Below are 21,498 nucleotides of genomic sequence, written 5' to 3' on the forward strand. Positions count from 1 at the left end.
AAAAGTTCACTGAAAAAGCTTCTGTTAATTATTTTACAGCACATATTGTAATTTACGAAATCTAGCTAGTGAACTTGCAGCGCATTATGGACTTCGAACGAATTCTCAGAATGGTACCTGTTTCGAGGTATGCGCCGTCAAGCTTGCGGTAAAACTGCACTCTTCCGTTTGCTTCTGCACTGATGAACGTGACCTGCTGCTGAGGGCTCGCGCTGCCGGCGTCATTGCGTACTACTACGCCGGCGGCCTGCTTTGAAAGGCACTCCACGCGACTTCACTAAGTCGGCGTTGAACTCGTAATCCTCTGGACGAAAGTGCAGCGAGCACACTATGTGATTTTTCGGCTCTTTGCCAGCGCGCTGTGGCAGAGGTACGGCACTTAACCATTTCGAACGGAGAGGTTCACTCGTTGGCACACAGTGATAAGTAACGTTGGATTCGCCGCTGCAACTGCCCTTGGCGAAGTTTCGCGGACCGTTCGCGCATCCTACGACATCACATGGACTTGGCATTCTCGCTGCTTGTTCCAAATGCAAGTTTCGCGGGCCAGCAGGACCACCGCAGCACGACGCGATAAAGAAACAACTGAAACTCCAAAGCGCGCGCAGAGTCGAGCGAAAACGAAACCTTTCGATCACCCGTACTACTCAAGGGTAATGTGAAAATGTTATTTTTTATTAGAATCGAATAGAAGTAGGCAAGTAGCATTTTCTTCCGTCTTATAATCTAATGAAATTATCTTTTTAATACGAGTATTTGAGTACTAGCGACATAAATTATGAGGAGTGCTTTCGTCATCGGGCTAGTACCGGAATGTCGCTGGGGCGTCTCAAATCGTGTCATGCATTTACCTCAATTTCTCGGTTACTAAAGCTCTGTTCGCGATAATATTGACGCCTTAGACGTTCTAGAGCATTGCTTTATCACTTGAACTTGACTTTCTGGTAACCTTTAGTGTCCCTTTAAATCGCGAGCCAACGACCCCAGCATCGCGAGCCAATGTGTCGTTGTCAGGGTCGTCCATTGCAACGAGCGTCGAAGTTGGCGTCATCAAATAAAGTAAACGCTTATCGTCGCGCGCTTTCCCTTCCGCTAGCCACCATAGTTCCGCTTTCGCGCTGCTGTCGGCTCTGTCTTGGCTCTGTTTCTGGCCGCGCGTTTTCCTTTTGCGCAGCAAAGCGGTAGCGCCGTCTGCGGGAGCCGTTTTACTCACCGACGGCGCAACGTCACTATCAGACCATGACGTCAAAACTCCTAGATCGGGGGGCGGGTGATTTGAACTGCGCTAGATCTACGCGAACGCTTCAGTACGCATTTTCTCTTAAAATAAGTCTCTTCTTCGCACGAAACAAGCGTTTCGAGGTTTCTGGGATGGTATTTCAACAGTCCACGTTGTCTTAATATTAACCTTTAGTGTCCCTTTAATGGAGAGCTTTCCACCTGACTCATCAAAAATAACGGCAGGACGAGCCCACACTTCGAGAAACGTCTTGTCGCCCAAGCGATGCCGCTCCCGGGTGAGATGGAACCACACCTCATTCCGTGATTTCGCAAGCACTTCGAAACCTATTCTACTGTCACAGGACAACCTTTGCAGAAGCGGTTCAAATCTCTATCGAGACCTCTTAGCCTAGTCGCTTCACAAAGGTTATTGATGCAAATTGGCCGCCTCAAACAGACGGCAGCCGGCCGAGCCCTTCTACAGCGCCTTCGAAAGAGATCTGAGTCCCGAGCGTACTTCGCACTAAATGCTCTTGGTTACCTGGGTCTTGACGCTAGAGGTCGAACTAAGAGGTTGAAACCACCTTGGTCATTCGCGAGCCTCGATTGTTCGTTGACAATTCCTCACGTACGCGCTAAGCGGAGTTCTCCTCTGGCGGCAACGCGTTCGCTGGTACTGGAACATCTTGAGACTGAATATGCACGTCATCTTCAAATCTTTACTGGTGGCTCTGTGGACAAGGTCAAAGGATCTAGTGCAGCTGCTTTTCACATTTCCTCTTTGAACTATGATTGGTCTGTTCGCTTCACTGCAGTCGTGTCCTCCACAACGGCCGAAAGCGTTGCCATTGAGGCAGCTCTAAAGAAACTACGGTTTTGTACGCCTCAACCTGTTGTCATTCTTACAGATTCAAAATCTGCCCTTCAAAGGTTAAAGCACGGGTTCCCTACTGATGCCTTATGTCTTAGCTCCCTACGCTCGGTGCACAATCTCCATATCAAAGGCTTCTCCATACATTTCCAATGGGTGCCCTCGCACATAGGTATCATAGGCAACGAGATGGCCGACAACCTCGCCCATAGAGCGCTGTCCGGGAATCCATTGAGAAGAGTGCCTCAAGAGGACAACAGACTCTTCCGAGAAGCGGTGTTGTGCCACTTCAGTTCTTTGTGGAGCTCACCTCACAAGCCATGTGTGATCAAGGGTCTCAAAAGAAACCAAGCCACCTTACTGCTCCGCATTCGCACGGGCTCTGCTCGTACCCCTGCGTGGATGTATAAGACTGGCCTAGCGTTATCACCATTATGTTCAACGTGTGGTGTGTGCGGTGACATAGAACATTACCTAATGTGCTGTACTGTGTATAACGCGGAAAGGAGGGTGTTATTCGGGTCCCTCAAAAAGACAGGAGTTCCTGTTCAGGACATTGTTTTCCCGCGCGGGAACCGGTTGTGTAGGAAGGAGGTCTCTCGCCTTCTTTTAAATTACCTACAGGACACGGATTTGGCCTCCACATGGTGAACTGAGGAGTGACCATTTGTAATTGTGAGGTCTGTGTTTGATTATGTGATTTATTTATTATAAGTGTCGCTACGGTGGAGCAATTGCCGGCAGCAACTGCAAGGCTAATCCCACCAGTAGCCTACAACAACTCAACTCAACTCAAGCGGTTCAAAAGCGAGTACGTAGAGGGCAGGTGAGAGAGGATCCCCCTGCCGTACACTACGTCCCACAATGAACGCCTCCGGGACGCGGTCCCGTATGAGAACAGCAGAAGTCGGTCGAGAATACAAAGCTTGGACCATCTGCCGTAAGCCCACACTAAAACCAGCATCTTCCATAACACGGAAAAGGTACCTATGGCTAATGATGTCGAAAGCCTTCTCCTGATCAAAGGAGCACAGAATACCTGGAAGTATCCTGGTATTTGCCCACAGGAGAAGGTCCCTCACTGCTAAACCGTGAAGCTGAGGGGAGCGCCCCTGGGTATAACATGCCTGGTATGGACTCAAAACAGTGTTCAGTACTGGCGTTAGTCGCACACACAGGCACTTTGCTATGATCTTATAATCGCAGTTCAGAAGTGTGATTGGACGCCATGCTCTCAGATCGGAGCTTCTCGACTCGTCCTTACAAAGGAGAGTGATTAGCCCCTCTCGTTGAGACGCTGACAGTCCCTTCACTGAATAGCCTGTTCACCAGTGATGTGAACGGCTTCCCTGACAGTGTCCAAACCTTAACTTAAAATTCGGCTGTCAGACCATCGGATCCTGGACTGCGATTATGCTTCATAGACTTCGAAGCCGAAAATAGGTCGTCCTCATCTATGGCTGAGTCGCATACTTGTGGCGGCTCAACTGGTGAAGCAAAAGGAAAGACAGCTGGAGAGGCAACTTGTTCGGCATACAAGGTCATGTAAAACTGCCTCGCCAGTGCAAGAACTCCATCTGGTGAATCGACTATGCTACCATCACTTGGATCTACTAGGGAAGAGAGAGTTGTGCTCTTCCTTGAAAGATGCCTACGTAGGACGTTTCTGCAGCACCATGCTTCCATTTCCCACTGCTCTGCTCGGGTTCTGGCTCTCAAGGCATCCCAGCGTCGCTGTAAGAGAATCCGAAGTTCCTTTCGGAGTGAGGCCAGCGCCGGAGCAACACCAGGCCCACCGGACAGTGACCTCGAGAGCAGGAGGATTGCGTCTGCGACAATTTTAATCTCCTCACGCTCCTCGCGCGCTCGACGCTTGCCTCAAGACCTGAAGCGCTCACACACGCTGACCTTCACGTCATCCCATTCTGTGCCACCTGGATTCTCTTTGTTCTGCAGCGATCGAAAGAGAATGGATGATACCTCTGCGGTTGCCTGCCTGTCTTTTAGGAGACGTGGATTTAGGCGCCACAGTCTCTTCCCTTGCGAGACTATGTTAGAATCGGCAAACCGCAAAATTGGGAAGCTGTGGTCGCTAAGAGCAGAAGGAATCAACCAAGAAGAATGCATACTGGGAGCTAGTGACAACAACATGTAAAAACGATCGATGCGGTTCTGCAGGCCCCTTCCTGTCCAAGTCATTCCTGACTGTCCAGGGCGAAGCACGCGCCAAGCATTGACTAATCCCAACCCATCGACGAGCTCTCGCAGTACAGCATTTCCACGCATATCTTTAACTGATGGAGTCCCTCTACGGGAGACGCGATCAACCTGTTCTAACACACAGTTGAAGTCGCCTACGAGAATTAGCCGAGCGGGACCTACCAACTAAAGTTCTAATGCAGCGAAAAGCTCTCTCTGATCTCTATACTGGTTTGGAGCATAAACATTAACAATTCGAATGCCACAATCAAGATCCACCGACAAGATACGGCCCTCGACATCCCTGGCATGACGAGGAACAAAGCCGTCGAAATTCGGCATCAAAATGATGGCCGTACCCCGGCTGCCCGACTCGACATAACTCCAGAAAGACCTGGTGCGAAAAATCCTGTCAAAGTGGCTGATCTGGCCTAACCTATCGACATAAGTTTCTTGGAGTACGAGAACATCTACCTTTTAGGATTTAGTCATGTTGACAACTTCTAACTGTTTGGTAGCTCGGGACGAACCTCTACAATTGAAAGAAGCTATAGTAAGGGAAGGAGCCATATTGGGGGAGAGAAAATTTTGCGGAGAGCTAATTAAAACAAAGGAAACAATAAAAAGCTAGAGAAAGAGAAAGAGCAGGCTAGTATTGAGTAACACTAGCCGCATAAGATATATAAGCTAGAACTACTGATCCGTCTCCAGAACAACTGCCCGCTCGCCGCGGCTAGCTCGTCCCTCGTCACGCTCTGGCGACCCACGTGACCAACCGATTCGGCGAGGTCAGGAACAATGGGGAGCTTTCTTCCCTATCGCCGTGTAAGCGGCGCTGCGGCTGCGGCCGCAATGGCGGCCATCTCGAGATAGACGCGGGCACGCACTTTGTGACGGCGACACACGTTGCCAGCTTTTTTACGGCGCATAACAGTTCTTGTTACTAACCACGTACGCACACGCATACACGTGTGCGCGCAAAGCGCGGCTTTCAGCGCGTCAGTAATCAGCGTTACTTCGCTCTTTTATCTCAGTCAGCGATGTCTTGTTGCCAAATCGTCGTGGTCGTCGCGCCATCGTGGGCTGCCAAAGATTGTCTTTCGTTTCGTGTAATGTTTTATTTCCTAACAGTTATCGTGCGGTCATCAGCAATTTCCTTCCCCTTTTTCTCTTTCCTTTGTATGAATAGAAAATAAAAACAGATTAATGTTACTACTACGTGGCGGAGGTGGGGGAGGGAAATGCCACTGAGCAGTTATGAACACCCTTCCGTGCAACATCCTTCAATAGTTGCAGTTACCGCAATAGAAAATAAAAACCGTATAATGTTACTACTATGTGGCGGAGGTGGGGGAGGGAAGTGCCACTGAGTTCTTATGAACACCCTTCCGTGCAACATCCTTCAATAGCTGTAGTTAAAGCTCCTACATAACGTTGTGGCAGTGGTGCATGGATGGAGCGGCTTTAGTCGTAGCGGTTCTCCTTTTTCGGTTTTGGGAGACCATAGAACGCGGCGACCGGGAGACAAATAGACGGTGCGCCGGATTTGCCGTCACTTCAAATCTAAACGCGGACGAGATGTGATGAGGATGTATTTTGTGGCGCGAGGGCCAGACGTGGCGAAAGAGCGCAACGCCCGACGGGACAAGCCGCTAGTTCTAATGAATTGACATAGTAGTTCTGCGGAAACCCGCAAGGTGGAGAGAAGTAATGAATAAAGGGAAAATCAGACATCCACCCGTTCGTAGCAATTGCTACAAAGGAAACCCATACGGGTTCCTCGAAAGAAAAGCCTCATAGTTGAAGAAAAATTCGTCCTGGTCCGGGACTCGAACCCGGGACCACCGCCTTTCCGGGGCAGCCGCTCTACCATCTGAGCTAACCAGGCGGCTAGCAGATGGCAGGGCGAAGTCGAATTTTTCGACAACACGAAGCAACGGCAAGAGTTTGACATCCCGGACCAGGACGAATTTTTCTTCAACTATGAGGCTTTTCTTTCGAGGAACCCGTATGGGTTTCCTTTGTAGCAATTGCTACGAACGGGTGGATGTCTGATTTTCCCTTTATTCATTACTTCTCTCCACCTTGCGGGTTTCCGCAGAACTACTATGTCAAACGCTTGCCGTTGCTTCGTGTTGTCGAAAAATTCGACTTCGCCCTGCCATCTGCTAGCCGCCTGGTTAGCTCAGATGGTAGAGCGGCTGCCCCGGAAAGGCGGTGGTCCCGGGTTCGAGTCCCGGACCAGGACGAATTTTTCTTCAACTATGAGGCTTTTCTTTCGAGGAACCCGTATGGGTTTCCTTTGTAGCAATTGCTACGAACGGGTGGATGTCTGATTTTCCCTTTATTCAGTTCTAATGAAGCGTTTAAGGACACTATTTCTTAGTGCTAATTGCATTTATATGGAGCAAGATGGCTGGTTGTCAGTGCACAAAATAAAGGCCGAAGTGTCTCCTTGAATCTCGCGCCCAAACCGCAACACTGCTATACTTCAGTGTAACGTCGGGAGTTTGAAGGTATCTTCGCATGCAGGAGGGGTCGATATTGTGTTAAAAACAGTTCTGAAAACTCGCTAGGAATAGTCTTTGGTTCTTTTATAATGCGGTTAATGCTTCTCGACAAACAGTGAACTAACTCTGAGAAGTTAGACGCCGTTAAAATCCATGACGTCATGAGGAGCTAGTGCGGGAGCTTTAATGTGAATTGAATTCTGAAGTTTTTTGTGCCAGTGTGACGTTTGTGGCGGCGTGATTATTTTGTTTTATTTTTTGGCATTGCACACAGTATTAGTTCATACAGGTATATTATATCACAGATAAGTAAGTTACTCTTTGGTAACCGAAGAGTCATATTTCGGCGTCTTTGACCGCTATAGGGCCCACCGCCCAACTCAATTATTTGTTTTTATTTATTTGACATAACCTCAAGCGCCGAGGCATTGTAGAGGGGAGTGGGTTACGTAATATAAAGAGGAACAATACCATAATGCAACACGGTATTTTATACAATATAACTTTATGATAGTTGTCAAAGTACGCCTGTAACAACAATTTAACCCGGCGCTTCGTGTTCAGGTAACCGCTAATAGGATATCCTCTTTAGGCCGTATTCGCCATTGGTCGCATTCGAGTATATATCACATTTAGTGCGCGTTGATTGGCTAGACTTAGCGGGAGCGAATGGGACAAGGAATGGCGCACCTCCCATTTGTTGACAAGATACTGTTTAGTGTTGCCAACCACTTCTTCTGAAATGCCCAGCGTGGCGGCTGAGAAAACCCTACGGGACCCGCACCTTTACACTACGAACTAATTTCTCGCTCAAATACTTCACTACATGATTTAAAACAACAGAAATGTTCAAAACAAATGACAAGGTGTCAGAATAAATGACTGCAACCTTTATATCATTCAAAAAGCAATGTTTATAATGGAAATTTTCCTGCAATTTACGTCACATGTACATTCATGAAGTGCGTACGGCTAAATTTCAAGCGCTTCAGAACCTTCGTTTCGTGTTGCTTACATCAGAAAGAAAACAAACTAGAATCTGAAAAGCTGCAATATCTTCTGAGTAGGGGTAGGCGATGTTACGTTTCGCCTACAACGCGCGGTAATGCCGGCGCGGATGCAACGGACGCCGGGGCTTCGTTCAAAGCGGCGGACATTTTGGCCCGTGCGACGCCGCCGCAACGCTTCCCCGCCAAGCGTGTCCAGGCGTGTTTCAGTGCCACGTGTCTTCGTGTGTGCGTGTGTGTGTGTGTGCCCTCGCTTGTCAAAGCGCGGCAGCCGGGGAGCGGAGTTCCCCGAATGAGGAGCCTGGAGGTCTCTCGGCTCAACCGTTCCCGCCGTCGTGTGGGCGGGTTGGCGATGCGTCACTGCACTCGGTTCAGCAGGTCTCTCGGCTCGACCGTGCGCGCCGTCGTGGGCTCATGCTCCGCCGTCCCGTGACCTTCATCCCGTGACCTTCCCTTTTGGACCGCGACGCCGAGAGTAAGAGCAGCTGCCCCCGGACGCCAGGAGAGAGGCTCCGATTTGTACTGTTGAGTTACGTGCTCTCCCGTCTCTCCACTCCGGTCGACCTGACCGGCCGCTCTTTTGCTATGTTAGAATAAACAAGTTGTTCTGTTACCAGTCTTCTCATGCTTTGCCGGGACCTCCAGATGCTTCCAGTGCCCCAGGCCGCCAGGCCAACGCTACCCTTGGGGCTTGCGACCCATTGGCAATAACGGGCGTCAACACCGAGACCCCAACAACTCGTGTCAGCGGTGCGATTCCTACAGCGAATAGTCGAAGTTTCGAAAACGAATCGAATGCTACACACGAACTTTTCATACACGTATTCAAAAAGGAACAATTCGGGGACTGTCTTTCGTCTGCTAAACAAATTGTCAGAAATGAGGCAATGACAGAAGTGTTAGAATTCAGTGTAGAAGCAAAATAGGCAATGCAAGCTTTGCTATCGGTTTTGCGGCAGAAGCCTGCATGACAACTTGTGTTTTGACAACTTGTTTTGCTCGTATATAGTCGGTCAGAGCTTTTGACCATCTATTCAGGTAGCGTTGTAAATGCGTAAACATTTCTCTGCCTACCCCAACGACGAAACCCGACCCTCACGTAAGACGATCGCTTTCAAGATAAGGCCCGCAGCCCCGAGCGAATTCACTTTCGTGCTGACTTTTACGTCAACGCGAACTAAGCAGCAAGAACACAGCTTACACGAAGCTATCATCATTCGGCGCACTGTGTCCCCATTGCAGATCGCCATTGAGATAGGGCCCGCGCATCTCGCTTTAACGCGAATTAAGCGGCGAGAACACAGGCCCGCGCGGCAGCGCCATACGCAGCTGGAGTTACGGTTGATCACGGTTGATAATGGTTCGACGCGGATGGATAAAGCGCTAAGAGGGATAATGGCTTATAATGATCGGAACGCCATCAGCACGCCTGGCGCCGCCACCTGCAGTAGTTTGCTTGCGTCATCAATTCACCTTGCGCCGCCGTCCGCAGCAGTTCGTGTCGCCGCAGCGCTGTCGTTTATACTGGTCGGATCAAGTTTCATGACATTGATAATGACACTGGGCTGTGAGGAGATGAGCAAGTGGCACAATGGTTACGCATACTTAGCCAGCTCCCAGAGGACCTTCTGCTTGAATTATCTTTTGTGCTACAACATGTGATGTTTTTCTTGCAAGGGGCCCTCATACTTTTACACGGGTGTACAGAACACACGTCCTTCAGCTTTTTTTTTTCATTTTGGTAGCCGTTTATGTAGTGTTTTTTCAGAGGCTGTTCGTGCAGTTTTATTTAATGACAGTTAGTAATCTTGTATTTAAAACTGATCATTTTTTTCCTGATAGTTAGCTGTCGTTCTTTAACTAGTCGGTACAGGCGTGGTACCTAATTATACCGAAACAAATATTTCTATTGTAGACAAATGCGTGTGCGTTTCACTCTTCGGTAATAGATTTGATATTCGATACTTACTTTTTTTATTCCATTCGTATTGGAAAAAGTTTATATTCGCCCACCTTTACACCTGAGGTAATGTTTTGACAGTTTAGTGGCATAAATACAAACGATTGCCCCTTGAGTATGGTAACAAAGCACGATACCCATAATTAGTAGATGTTTATTTTGAAAACTGTACTGCCTTGCACGGCTGTAACGAACAGAGTGCAAAAGCAGAAAAAAATACCTGGTTACTCATCCTTAAAAATCGAGCAAATGCCTCCGTGCAGTACATTTCCTTTCGATGGAGTATAATATGATGTTCTTAATTGTTATGTTGACGCTCATTTAAAGCTGATTTACAAGACTGCGTTAAGTTTCTCAGCTCAAGTTTCTATCTTCTTTTTCTCCTTTTGGGGACGGGGTAGGGTGCATCACTTATGCTGGAGAGGGCTCCTCCAGTCGCAGCGTAAGAGGTGTGGTAAATATTATGAGTTGCGTCAACTTGTATATAACTACGAGTGCTTCCGTGCACTTACACATATATTTACCTCCCTGTTATTTGCACAGAATGATTCGGTTGATCATCTGGCCCTATTATCGCACAAATTCGTGAGTAGTTAAACCAAAATATGCGCCTATGCGAGAACACAGCTCGCACAAAGGTATGAGCCGTCTCCAGATCCCTTTCAAGATACGCCGCGCGTGTCCGTGCAGAGTACGCACTTCGCAGAGTCGAAACTGCCCCCCCCCCCCCCTACCTCCCGCGCTGCCTCCCCGTTTTCCTCCATATATGGCGGGCGAGCCCCTGCGCCCGGTCGCGAAATGCGTAGTTGCTGCCGGAGCACAACGCTGCCCCCCCTCCACCCTCCGTCCCTCCCATCCCCCCACAGCCTTTCGCGCGACGGAAAACGGCACGTTTGCTCTGCGCTTCCTTTCTTCGCGCGCGCCAGATTGAGCCGGATCGTCGGCTTCCCTCGCGTGCTTTCTCATACGTACAGCATACGACGCGCGGCGATGGTGTTATCGCCCTTGGGACTTTATACGGGACATCACGGCGACGACAAAAATGCGCCCGTAGTGTCCCTATAATTGCTATCGCAATAAAAAAGTCGCACGACCCTAGCAAGCAGCTAAAATTACGGGGAAAGAAACCTCACATGTAGGGCAATGACCCTGCGATTGGCAACAGTGATACAAGTCACGCGAGTAGGCTAGCCACTAAAGAGTGCATGTCCTTTGTATGATGCGCCAAGCTGGGCGTTACAACACGCAAAAGTGAAAGTATCCCTGAAGTTTTCGCTGAAAGTGTTCGGTCGAGAGCGAGATATCCCACCACGCCCGAACCGTGGTGGGATAGACCACGCCCGAACCGTGATCGGTCGAGAATACATCCCCGAGATAAGGGGATTTACTTGTTCTTGGATAATTTCAAGAACATTGTTAACGTTTGTTCCCTAGCCTATTTGGCCCCAAATGGCAGGAAGCGCAAGGACGCCGCCTAGCGCGGAAAGTATCTTGCTCAGTACGCCCGCCAAATATTTTAAAGCGAATAGCTTTGAATTGTACAAAGTTCGTGTGGCGCAATAATAACGGAGACAGGAAAAGAACGCAGAAACGACATGGACAGCGCCAGTCCATGTCGTTTCTGTGTTCCTTTCCTGTCTCTGTTTTTATTGCGCTGCACTAACTTTGTACAATTCAAGAATATGCCTTCTAGCACGTGAGCGTATTTCACCGAGTAGCTGTTCTTTTTTTTTTTTTTTTTGCTTCTTTCGCCCGTTTTCGTGGTTGTTCAGTTACGCTGCTGTCAGCGTAATCAGTAACTGAAATCGGCATTTTAAAAAAATAGTGTCGGTGTGACGACGCAGCAATTTGTTTGTCGTAGTAAATCGAAGTTTAGCTGATTTTTAAATTCGGCCATGCTTCATTGTCACATAGAGGCACATTTTTCTACTCGTAGCGAATTATGTGTGTCGGTGAAATTGTGAAGTCCGACTAACAAATTTTTTTGCGGTGTTGCTGAAGTCATGTGCCATGGGTATGATTGAATAGTGAATGAGTCAAATATCGCGTAATAACAGGATTGTGTGTTATTAAATTTGGTAGATGCTGAAAGTACTATGTGAGGACCTTTAGGTGGCGTGTCCAAACGATCACATTCATGAGTTGCCGTGTAATCAAGGATGTATTAGGGAATCTTATTTTGTATTGAAGTTTTGTGTATTGACTTTCATTGGTTTAACCTGTGGTTCCGTTTCTTGCAGGCCACAGTCTGCTGTGGTTGTGGAACAACGGAAGCTTGTCACCAGCTACCAATGTGAGCCGAGTGAAATGCCCCTGACTGGTGAAACATTCGGACAGCACATAGACGGCGCTGCTGCCAAGTGGGGTGATGATGTTGGCTGGGTGTTTCAGCACAATAATCAACAAATGACCTTTGGAAATTACAAAGCTGATGTAAGTTACGTGACCGGTTCATGCAGTTTTGTTGCGTTTGCATAAAAGCACTAGTATAATAGTGCTGTCGGATCTTTATGTGACGTACTTGCAGAAAAAAAAATACCGGTTTTGCTTGTTTCATTGTTCGTACATTATTTTCTGTGGTGCAATAGAAGCCCTATAGCATGTTCAACACGTGATCTCGCATTTTCAAGTAATATGTCGGTAGGAAATCGCATAGTAATTGCAATGTCACTGTATATTGGTGAGAGCAATATGTTATGCCTTCTTTGGTACGCAATACCATTAATGCAGGGACGTGTTGGCTATGCATTAAGGTGAATGTGTCACGGCCGCCATCTTGCGTGTAGTTCAGATTCTCCCACCAGGCGACCCTACTCAGCCATATGTTTGGAAAAAAGAGAAGAAATCTGCTCTTTGCCGTCGCAGCATGCTCCAGTATGTCCCTGTTGCGACGCTGCAGCAATTGATCTGCTGTAGTTGAGGAAAATGCCCCCTCCCCCCTTCTTTTCAGGACGAGTTGTGCCTGGAACCATTTTTGCTTTCTTTTGCTGCGCATGGTGGCCTTCTCCCCGCTGATACTTTCAACAATGGCTCGGTCGAACATTCCTCTATGTAAAATGGTTAGTGCTGCTTATGGTGGCTATCAAAGAGTTTCATACAATAATTACTAGAGGGAACTCTGACGCTAGTGTCTACGGGAGCTGCAATGGTAGCGGTTGTACCAGCATGGCAATTATGGGAAGTACATGGATTTACCTAAATTTTGTCCTTCTGGCTTCAAACGGCTTTGTAAACTAGTCATTTTCAACAATGTACTGCGTAATAAGTAATTAACTAAACATTATTGAAATTATCCGACGGCCGGATTTGAACACAGGACTTCTAGCACAGAAGCCGGACATTGAAACCATTAAGCCACACCACGCATGTATCGATAAGCGATGTGAAACGCCCTTATGAATTTATCGCGGGCATGAGACGCCTTGAGGCGCTTGGCGCGTTTCGATTTGACCACCTCGATAAGCTCAATCGTTACAATTAGTAGCGATTGTGCGTGTTCGCGGCGTCTTCTGCACTTCAAAAAGTATAAATTGCTCTGAAATTTAGGACAATAAGATTTATATAGCGTAATATACAAAGCCACAAGAACGGCTGAATCCACAAGCACGAAGATCAGACAAATCCATGTACTTCCCATCATTCTCATGGTAGGGCAACGACTGCATGCAGCGCCAGAGTCCCCTCTATTAGACTGCAGGAAACTTCATGGTGGCTATAGGCGTGGTAAGTGGTTCGCCACTGCCGCTTTTGACGTGGCTGTCATGTGAATACGGGCCGCTGCTTCGAAAACCGTCTCGATAGATGGCCTGCAGACTGCAGAGCTCAATACCTCGGCGGAACACACCACCAGTAATAATAAAGACAAATTCAGACTGAAATGGACGGAACCTCCAGTGACGTTGATCGTCAACTAGTTTTGTTTCTTTTTCTTCCTAGTGTCTTTTTCTTCAGAGAATTCTGGAAAGTGCGGGCCCGCTAAAGGAAGGTTCTAGGCTTTAAACGGTAAATGTAGCTTTGTGCGTATAAAGACATCGCTAGAAAGAGAAGGAAATTGCTATTGACCGCAGTAACTACATGTCTAGCGCAGTTTGCTCACACCTGAACAGCGGCCAGCAGTGAAGGAGGGGTGACGATAAAAGATAGGCGTAAAGGTTAGTGTAGAGTAAAAAGGAGATATATACAACAGAGCGAGTAAGTAAACAGAAAAAATTGAGCCATTCCACTCTGTGAAGGTGGTTTACCAGCGAAGCTGTTTAGCACACGACACGGAGGTGACACATAATTTTGAAGAAAGGTACGAGCTCATTTATTGTCTTGATAGGTGGTCATCGTGACGGCAGGTACGCACATTAAGTTATTGTCTTGATCTGTGGTCATTATTTCACGCGCAACTGCAATCACATTCTTTGATGATGTCAAATCGATGGACGTACGCCGCTGGGTGGTCGGTTGGCCCGGATCAGTGTGGCATCGCAAGAAATATATCTGCAACACGGAACGCGTAAAGCGCTCCCTTTTAGGTATCTACACATCCACATTGAAATCACCGACAACGACAACAGGGGTAGTGTCATCGCAGATAATTCACGCAAAGTGGGTAGCCATGAACCTTACAGGACTGTGAGTCATTGCATTGTTTGCTTGCTTACTGGGGTATGAGCGGGGGTATGAGCCATTGATAATGAGTTTTCGGCATGCTGTTCTGTGTGTTGGATGTGTGATTAGAAAGAATTTAAGCACTGTTCGCTTCACTTTGCTGAGTGCTTGTAGCCTCTGCCTTACGGGGCTATGAGCCATTGCATTGTTTGCTTGCTTACGAGAGCATGAATGCATACGGGGGTATAAGCCATTGATAATGATACTTTTTGTTCAAGGAGAACAAAAATGCATGGAACACTACATATATACAGCTTCGCTGTAAAAAAGACAGTTCGTTTATGGAGTGACTTCTTCAGGAAAGGTTGTCACCGGCACTGTTAAGGGCAAAATATAGTCCGACGTACCGTGAGCGCGCGCACACGGTATACGTCTCTCTGGCGAGAACAGCTTGAGTCTATAGTTCGACCCATGGTTCGACGCACTGTCGCAGCCAACGCGCTCCGACGCGCCCGGCGTCGAGCGGCGCGCGCCGATTACGTTGGACTATAACGCGCCTTCAGGTCGCGTGGAACAGCGGGGTGGCCAGGCCCGACTGCTCGAAAAAGTCGCTTTTGTAGTGCCCGTGTCACATGGGCACCCACGAACTCTTTTAGGATAATGGAGCGCGAGACTTCCTGCCTAAACGTCCTCAAGGAAATTGTGGTCGTGTCACACGAACAATAAGGGGTCTTTTTAAGTAGCCGCCAGAGGCGCGTTCAGCGGCGTTTGGCATATTTTACAAATACAATAATGTAAGTTCTAATTACGCTCGTAGCTATTATAATTAATGTTCTTTCCATAAAAATATTATTCTATAAATTTGATGCGAAAAACATACGCCTCGTTAAAGATACAAGTTCTCTCGCTAAATATAGCAGCGCTGACAGCGACGCTAACCACTCTGTGCTTATCTGTGTTTTCCTTTGCGGCGTGGCGAGTTGGCTCTGCGTTCTGATACCCGAACTAGGGTGGCTAGCCACCCTACCCGAACTGCTGCAAACTATGCTAGGGTGGCCACCCTAACTATGCTAAAACGCAACTTTTCGTGCACGGTGACCTCCTGAGTGTTCCTTTTATTTTGTCTACTGTGCCGGTGTCAGTCATGAGTGTCCACACCGACCACTGCATGACTACCACGACAAAGGCCACGTTTACATGAACCCGGCGTGAGCGGTTCGAGTCAGAAATCAGGCTGACTGAGCCCGGCGTGACCGCGTTTACATGAACTCGCTTCTTACGAGTCTAGACAGCGACGACACACAGAGTGGAGCCGAGACATCAACGCGTTCAAACTGGGCTTCCGGTTCCCGCTGCCCTCTGTAACAGGTCTTTTTCGTGAGTCATATCGCTACGATGAGGTTGCACTGCACAGTACCTTGTCTTCCCCTTGTCCTAATACAGGGTGTCTACCAACCGGGAATTCTCAGGGATGTTGAATAGTCTGGAAATACTCAGGGAATTTATGCTTCTATCACGGAAAATTAGCTCTAATTTTATTGAAAGGGAACGAAAGTCGCGGTAATGCTGGCTCGAGTAACAAAGAGGAATCGTAATGAATCAACTTTGACGCCGTGTCGTCGGCTGGAGGATGTGCCAGTGTACAGTCAACGACCGACTTTCCGGACGCTCGATAATTCTGACGGCTTCGCGGCACCACCACGTATTCCATAGAGTCAACGTCTGACATTTTGGACGCAAGCACCCTTCGCCGTCCAATTTTCCGGACTTTTTGCCGTGACCGAAGATGCGAAATGGCATTAATCAAACAAAGCCACCACCACCGCCATTTTGATTATCTCGCCGCCTCGAACGGCGCTCTCGCACGCAGATCCGCTTGCAGCCGTAGCCACCATCGCGGCAGCGCTAGGCCCAGCTGCTTCGACGTTCGCTGTTACGCTTCTTGCCGTCCGGTGCAGTGTTTTTCATTGAAAGAATTTGCCACTATCAACAATGCGACTCCGCCTTTGTGGTCCTCGCTATTAGCTTCGAAGCTCGGAAAGCACGGCGAGTTGCATAAGGCAGGTTCCTGAAAGCTATCTTCGCCTTAGTACAGTATTATGTAGTGAAGCATACGCAAAAAGTATTGCAGTGAAGCATAACAAGTGTCGGAAGGGGCAATTGTCAGGGACGTAGTATGTATTCCTTAATTATACACGTGTACACTCGCCATCTCCTGTCACAGTACGAGCACCTATACGCCTAATAAGTGTACTGGCACGCATTCAGAGGTTTTTCGTATGTGCTTGTGGCGATTTGAGCCCGTAAAGGGACCCTGAAACGATTTTGACGATATTGTACAAACGTACTGAGTCGATAGAGTAGTTCCTTCTTATCATTGATTGACACATCTAAGTGCTCCGCGTAAAGCGTGTAATTTATTATAAGGTTTTTAAAATGTACATCGCGGCCGATCACAGCATACTGGTCGGTGGAATTTTCAGCCGCCCCTACCCATATGACGTAAATCACCCAATTGACGTCAGTAGGGGCGAGCTATCCGATCGGCTGCCCAGGGCGCGTCACCGATAATTTTTCCATCTTTATGGTGAACGAATGATGTTCGTAATAGTTGCAATGTTAGTCAATTTGTTTCTATAAAAAGAAAGTAACAGAAAGAGAATGCACAAGAACAAGTTATCACTACACTTAGGCACTTCCGGCACACTGCAAGCGTTGTCTGCTTGTGTTACAACGTGCTCCATTTTGACGAGAACTCCGCGGGCAGAGTCGGTCTCAGGCTTTTCGCGAGCATTATGATTCGACTTTGTTGCGTTGTGGACGCAAACGTAGCGACTGGCAATATGTCAAGCTGGGACATCATGTCCCTCTGCAAGGCAGCAGACGAGCGGACTGACTGTAGCGCATCGGACTGCCGCTAACCGATCGGCGCCAGGATTTGCCTGTCTGCGGCCGTCACTTTACACCGGAAGATTACTAACGCAATAGCGTTTTGCGAGTCCTGTATTAAGGGGGCAATACACTCCGTCGTAACGCGAGCGCGCGCGCGTCATGGCGACGTTACGTTGGCGAAAACACGACCCTCTACAGTCCGGCGGCATCTGGCGCCGACGCGACCGGCGGCATTCAGCGCGCTCAGACGTCGTCCGGTGCCGAATGCAACCGACTGCATGAAGGGTAAACGCAAGCGCCAGGGGACAGGGCCTGGCCGTTTGAACGTGTCGTTTCACGGAATGAGCAGGAGCGCAAATGTGAAGGGTCTGCACCAAGGAGGTTGAAGAAAAACCTCCTTGGTCTGCACGGTGCAGCCACCTGGTGGCACAGAGCTCAACCACATACAGTAGCAGTAACGAAATGTATTCTTCTTTGCTGCTGGTGTAAGTTTTTCGCAGTAGTGTAATCGTGATACGTTGTTTTTGTAAATGTTTAAAATGTTTTACACTTGGTTAGAGCAATATTAGCGCTTTGTTTGGCTGGTTAAGCTCTGCGCCAACAGGGGGATTATTCTGCAGAAGTCCACCTAGTTAGGGTGGCTAGCCACCCTTCTAGCCACCCTAACCTAGTGGACTGTCCATTTCGGCCGCTGCTGACTGGCTAGGGCCGATCGTCTTCTCCTCTCTCGTACAGCTGCATCCAATCAGCAGCGGCCGAAATGGACAGTCCACTAGGTGGACTGTTACAGAATCTCCCCCTGGTGTCTTGACAGTGCAGACCGATCAGGCCGCTCACGTACGTCTACGCTAAAGTTCCTTCATCAGCTTGAGTTTGTCTCCAGCCATCCGTCGAAACACCCAGCTCGCCTGTGGTTACCGGAATACCAGACACGTTCGGCGCGGCGACAGGATGCTCGCAACGCACGCTGCTTCGATAGCTCTCGCTTGGGGTCGACTGCCAAACAGCTGGCGGAGAGTTTGGAGAGGCTTCGCGAGCTCACTTCTAGAGAAACGGAAGTCGACGACACGACGTGCCATCATGACGCAGAGCCAGTGAAGGTGGAGCTTAGCCCTGATCACTCGGCCAACGAGTTGAGGAGAAAATGCATGACTGTGGAGGAGGGTAATTTGTAATCGTCTGTAGCTCTCTTAATATGAGACGTTTCACACAAATTGTGGTGCGAATTATTAACTTTAGCTGTACCCTACGCGTCTACAAAATTTATCCGAACCGTCTCGGGGGTCCTTTAATGGCTGTAAATGACGCATTTATTTTGTCGAACTGCCCGATTTTTCGGATGTTTTCGGGGCCCCTAGGGAGTACTGAAAATCGTACGTTCACTGTACAACTGACCAAGAGGATGGTTCGTGAAGCGAACTTGCGTCGGAAGGAGGACGAGAACAGAAAGGACTGACGCATTGAGGAATGAACGGGAAAGGAGGCGTGCCGCGGCTTCTTTGAAGAAGCTTGAGATCAAAAAACAAAGTGTATTGGCTGACGCCGAGATCCAGGTGTCCCTCATTCAAACCAAAATAAACTCTTTCAAGCAACGAAACGCAACACTGAGGCGTTGTGCGCGAGCTGAGAGTATGTCTGGACAGCTGAGGGTGACTTAACAGCTTTTGAGAAAGAATCTAATTTGTGTCAAAGTTCGAACATCATACCAATGAGCTTGTAATCAATAGGTAGAAATAGCTCACATTCGAAAATATTTGCTTCTGTATGCATCTCCTTTTTATTCGTATTTGAGAACGGTCGACTCGATTCGCAATTGGTTTTACCATTTTTTTTCGAAGGTATTTTATTTGCTGAGCATTTCACTAGCCATCCCCACCCTTTCTGTTTTCTTATTGAGTAAAATAAGCAATACTAAGTATGACGCCAAGCGGCCTAGGTCGAGAGTATTGCGCAACAGCAAGCATAACTGTTGCGGAATTGTGCTTGAAGATTTATACGCAGAGCCCATTTGGCGCACCTTTCAGTGCTTCCTAAATGGGGGATTCTTATATACATGCGCGGCGGAAAAGCTTTGCATGCAGCCAACTATAGTAATATTAGCTTCATGCATCCCAAAACATTTCGTTTATGTAAGGGGCGCCGCTCTTTTTTTTTTTTCTTTTTTCCGTGCTGTTTGCAAACTGCATGAACATGAATGTGGATTAAGGTGGCGAACAAATGTTCCTAGGTCATCGGTCATGTTTTGGTACTAGAGTGCCGGCTCCTGCAATCGCTGAAGCTAAGCAGCGTTGATCTGAGCTAGTATACATAAGAGGGTGATCACTTCCAGGAACGCCGACTGATGATAGCTCCGCCTGCCGGGGAATCGTTCAAATGTTCACCTTGTGCGATACAGTTACGGTAGCGGCGGCGAGGGATGTCTCCTTCCCCCGCACTAACAGAAATTCCTTATCACCAAAAATGCATCAAAAGCAGAAGGAATATGAGCAGACGCTATCCACACAAAGGTCGAGGTAAGCGGACGCAGCCGGAAAGTGCCCATACTCTCTGTCGATAGCCTGCTTCCCTTCTCGTGTGCGAGGGGCGTTGCCTTCTCTCCCTTTCGAAAGCCGTCGTGTTTCCAATTGTTCCACGAGCAGGCAGAATGGTTTTTGGCTCTCGTCGCCGTGTCGAAGCATGCGGACAAGTCCCTACAATGCTTGTCATCAGTATTTGCAGTGCCCGAGCGCCAGCCAGAATACAAATGTCATAAATAGCGGAGATTTTCGGTCAGCACGGCCCACTGTTGAGGCGCAGACGGCAGGACTCCGGGACATGAACTCCGGGATTGCCTCATGCTTGTTTATAGACAAGAACGGCACCGAGAGCGGCGCTGCTGCGCCGGCGTTGAGAGCGCCGCATGCGAAGCAAAATTCTATTAGCGGGTGGTACCCCTCTCCCATCTCTCGTTCGTGCCGCCTTGATTGCCTCCTGCACTGCGCGTGTTTTGGCACGTTTCGCGCCGCGCGCGGTGTGTGCCGACGTGTGTGCGCGTGGAGATTTCGTTCGAAGGGCGGTGTACAGTCTGTTTCACATTTAGGGGAAAACTCGCAGCGCATTGCATCGCGATGCGGCGAGCGCTTGAGTCAGGCGGCGGCAGCAGCTCCCGCAGGTGCTCGAGGGGCGGGAACTTGAACGGCGTCGTCTGCTACGGCGTCGCGCGCTGGCCGCATTGTCGGGAAACGTTCTACTATCAGTTGCAGGGCGCCGATCTCATCGCTACGGCGTGAAATGAGCCGGTATTCTTTACTATGCGTTGTGCGACGCCAACTGATACGCCTCGAAGGTAAGTTCATCGCTGCAGGGCAGTCATAGACGACGTACTGATTCCATACATTCTTGACGGCCCGTTTCTGGAAGGCGACTATATATTCTAACGCGATAGGTCGCCGATCCACACTGCTCGTGTGGTGCAACAACTGCTAGAAGAGCGCGCAGTCACTCTCTTGGAGTGGCCGCCTCAATCCCCGGGCGCCAACATCATTTAAAATGTCTGGGGCTCGTTGAAAGTATCGCTGGCGCACCGTCCCCTCTATCAGTCGCCCGAGGATAGGCTTCGATCCACCATCGTCCGTGACTGAGACGTGCTGCGAATGAACACATCCCTGATCAAGTCATTCTGCACTTCACTGCCTTCCAGGATGAGCGCTGTCATCGCTGCCGCTGGGGACATGACGAGATACTAACTGAAGTTGCGAGCGTGACGTATCCAATTCCCCGCCGGCGGGCAGAGTCTGTCTGGTGTAGCGAATGATTGTCTAGAAAAACCATTTCCAGCTCATTGTCTGAACCAAAAACATTCATTTAATCGTATGCGTTTGTTTCATCGTGTTCGACTCCCATAGTTATCATTGTTGAGTGCTTTGTTTTCCTTTCGATTCAAACAAAGACTGAACACGTTGCGCGCACATCTTGGTGCGTCTTGTCGCTGCTTATTACGGTAGCACACACTGTGAAGAAATATACGTATACACTGCCCCTGACAGTAGCCCGCTTCCCGACAATGCGGCCAGCGCGCGCCGCCGTAGCAGACGACGCAGATCACGACTCCGCCCCTCGAGCGTCTGCGCCTGCTCGAGCTGCTGCCACCGCACGACTGCATTGCTTGCCGCATCGCGATGCAATACGTTCCCAGTTTTCCCCTAAGTGTGAAACAGACTGTACACGCTTCTATTTGCCTTTAAGAAGATCGGTAGGCTTGAC

At 48.8% G+C, this 21,498-nt stretch overlaps 1 protein-coding gene across 1 annotated transcript in view; it reads left to right on the top strand.

Annotated features, from left to right (window-relative positions):
* Positions 1–21,498, top strand: part of LOC126544018 (putative acyl-CoA synthetase YngI) — a 155,293-nt gene that overhangs the window by 40,457 nt on the left and 93,338 nt on the right. The window contains exon 2 of the mRNA XM_050191195.3: positions 12,009–12,201. Coding sequence (XP_050047152.1) covers positions 12,009–12,201 — 193 coding nt within the window. The remainder of the gene's footprint in view (positions 1–12,008; positions 12,202–21,498) is intronic.

The sequence above is a fragment of the Dermacentor andersoni genome, chromosome 1 (assembly GCF_023375885.2).
Source record: "Dermacentor andersoni chromosome 1, qqDerAnde1_hic_scaffold, whole genome shotgun sequence".
In the NCBI taxonomy this organism is placed as follows: Eukaryota; Metazoa; Arthropoda; class Arachnida; order Ixodida; family Ixodidae; genus Dermacentor; species Dermacentor andersoni.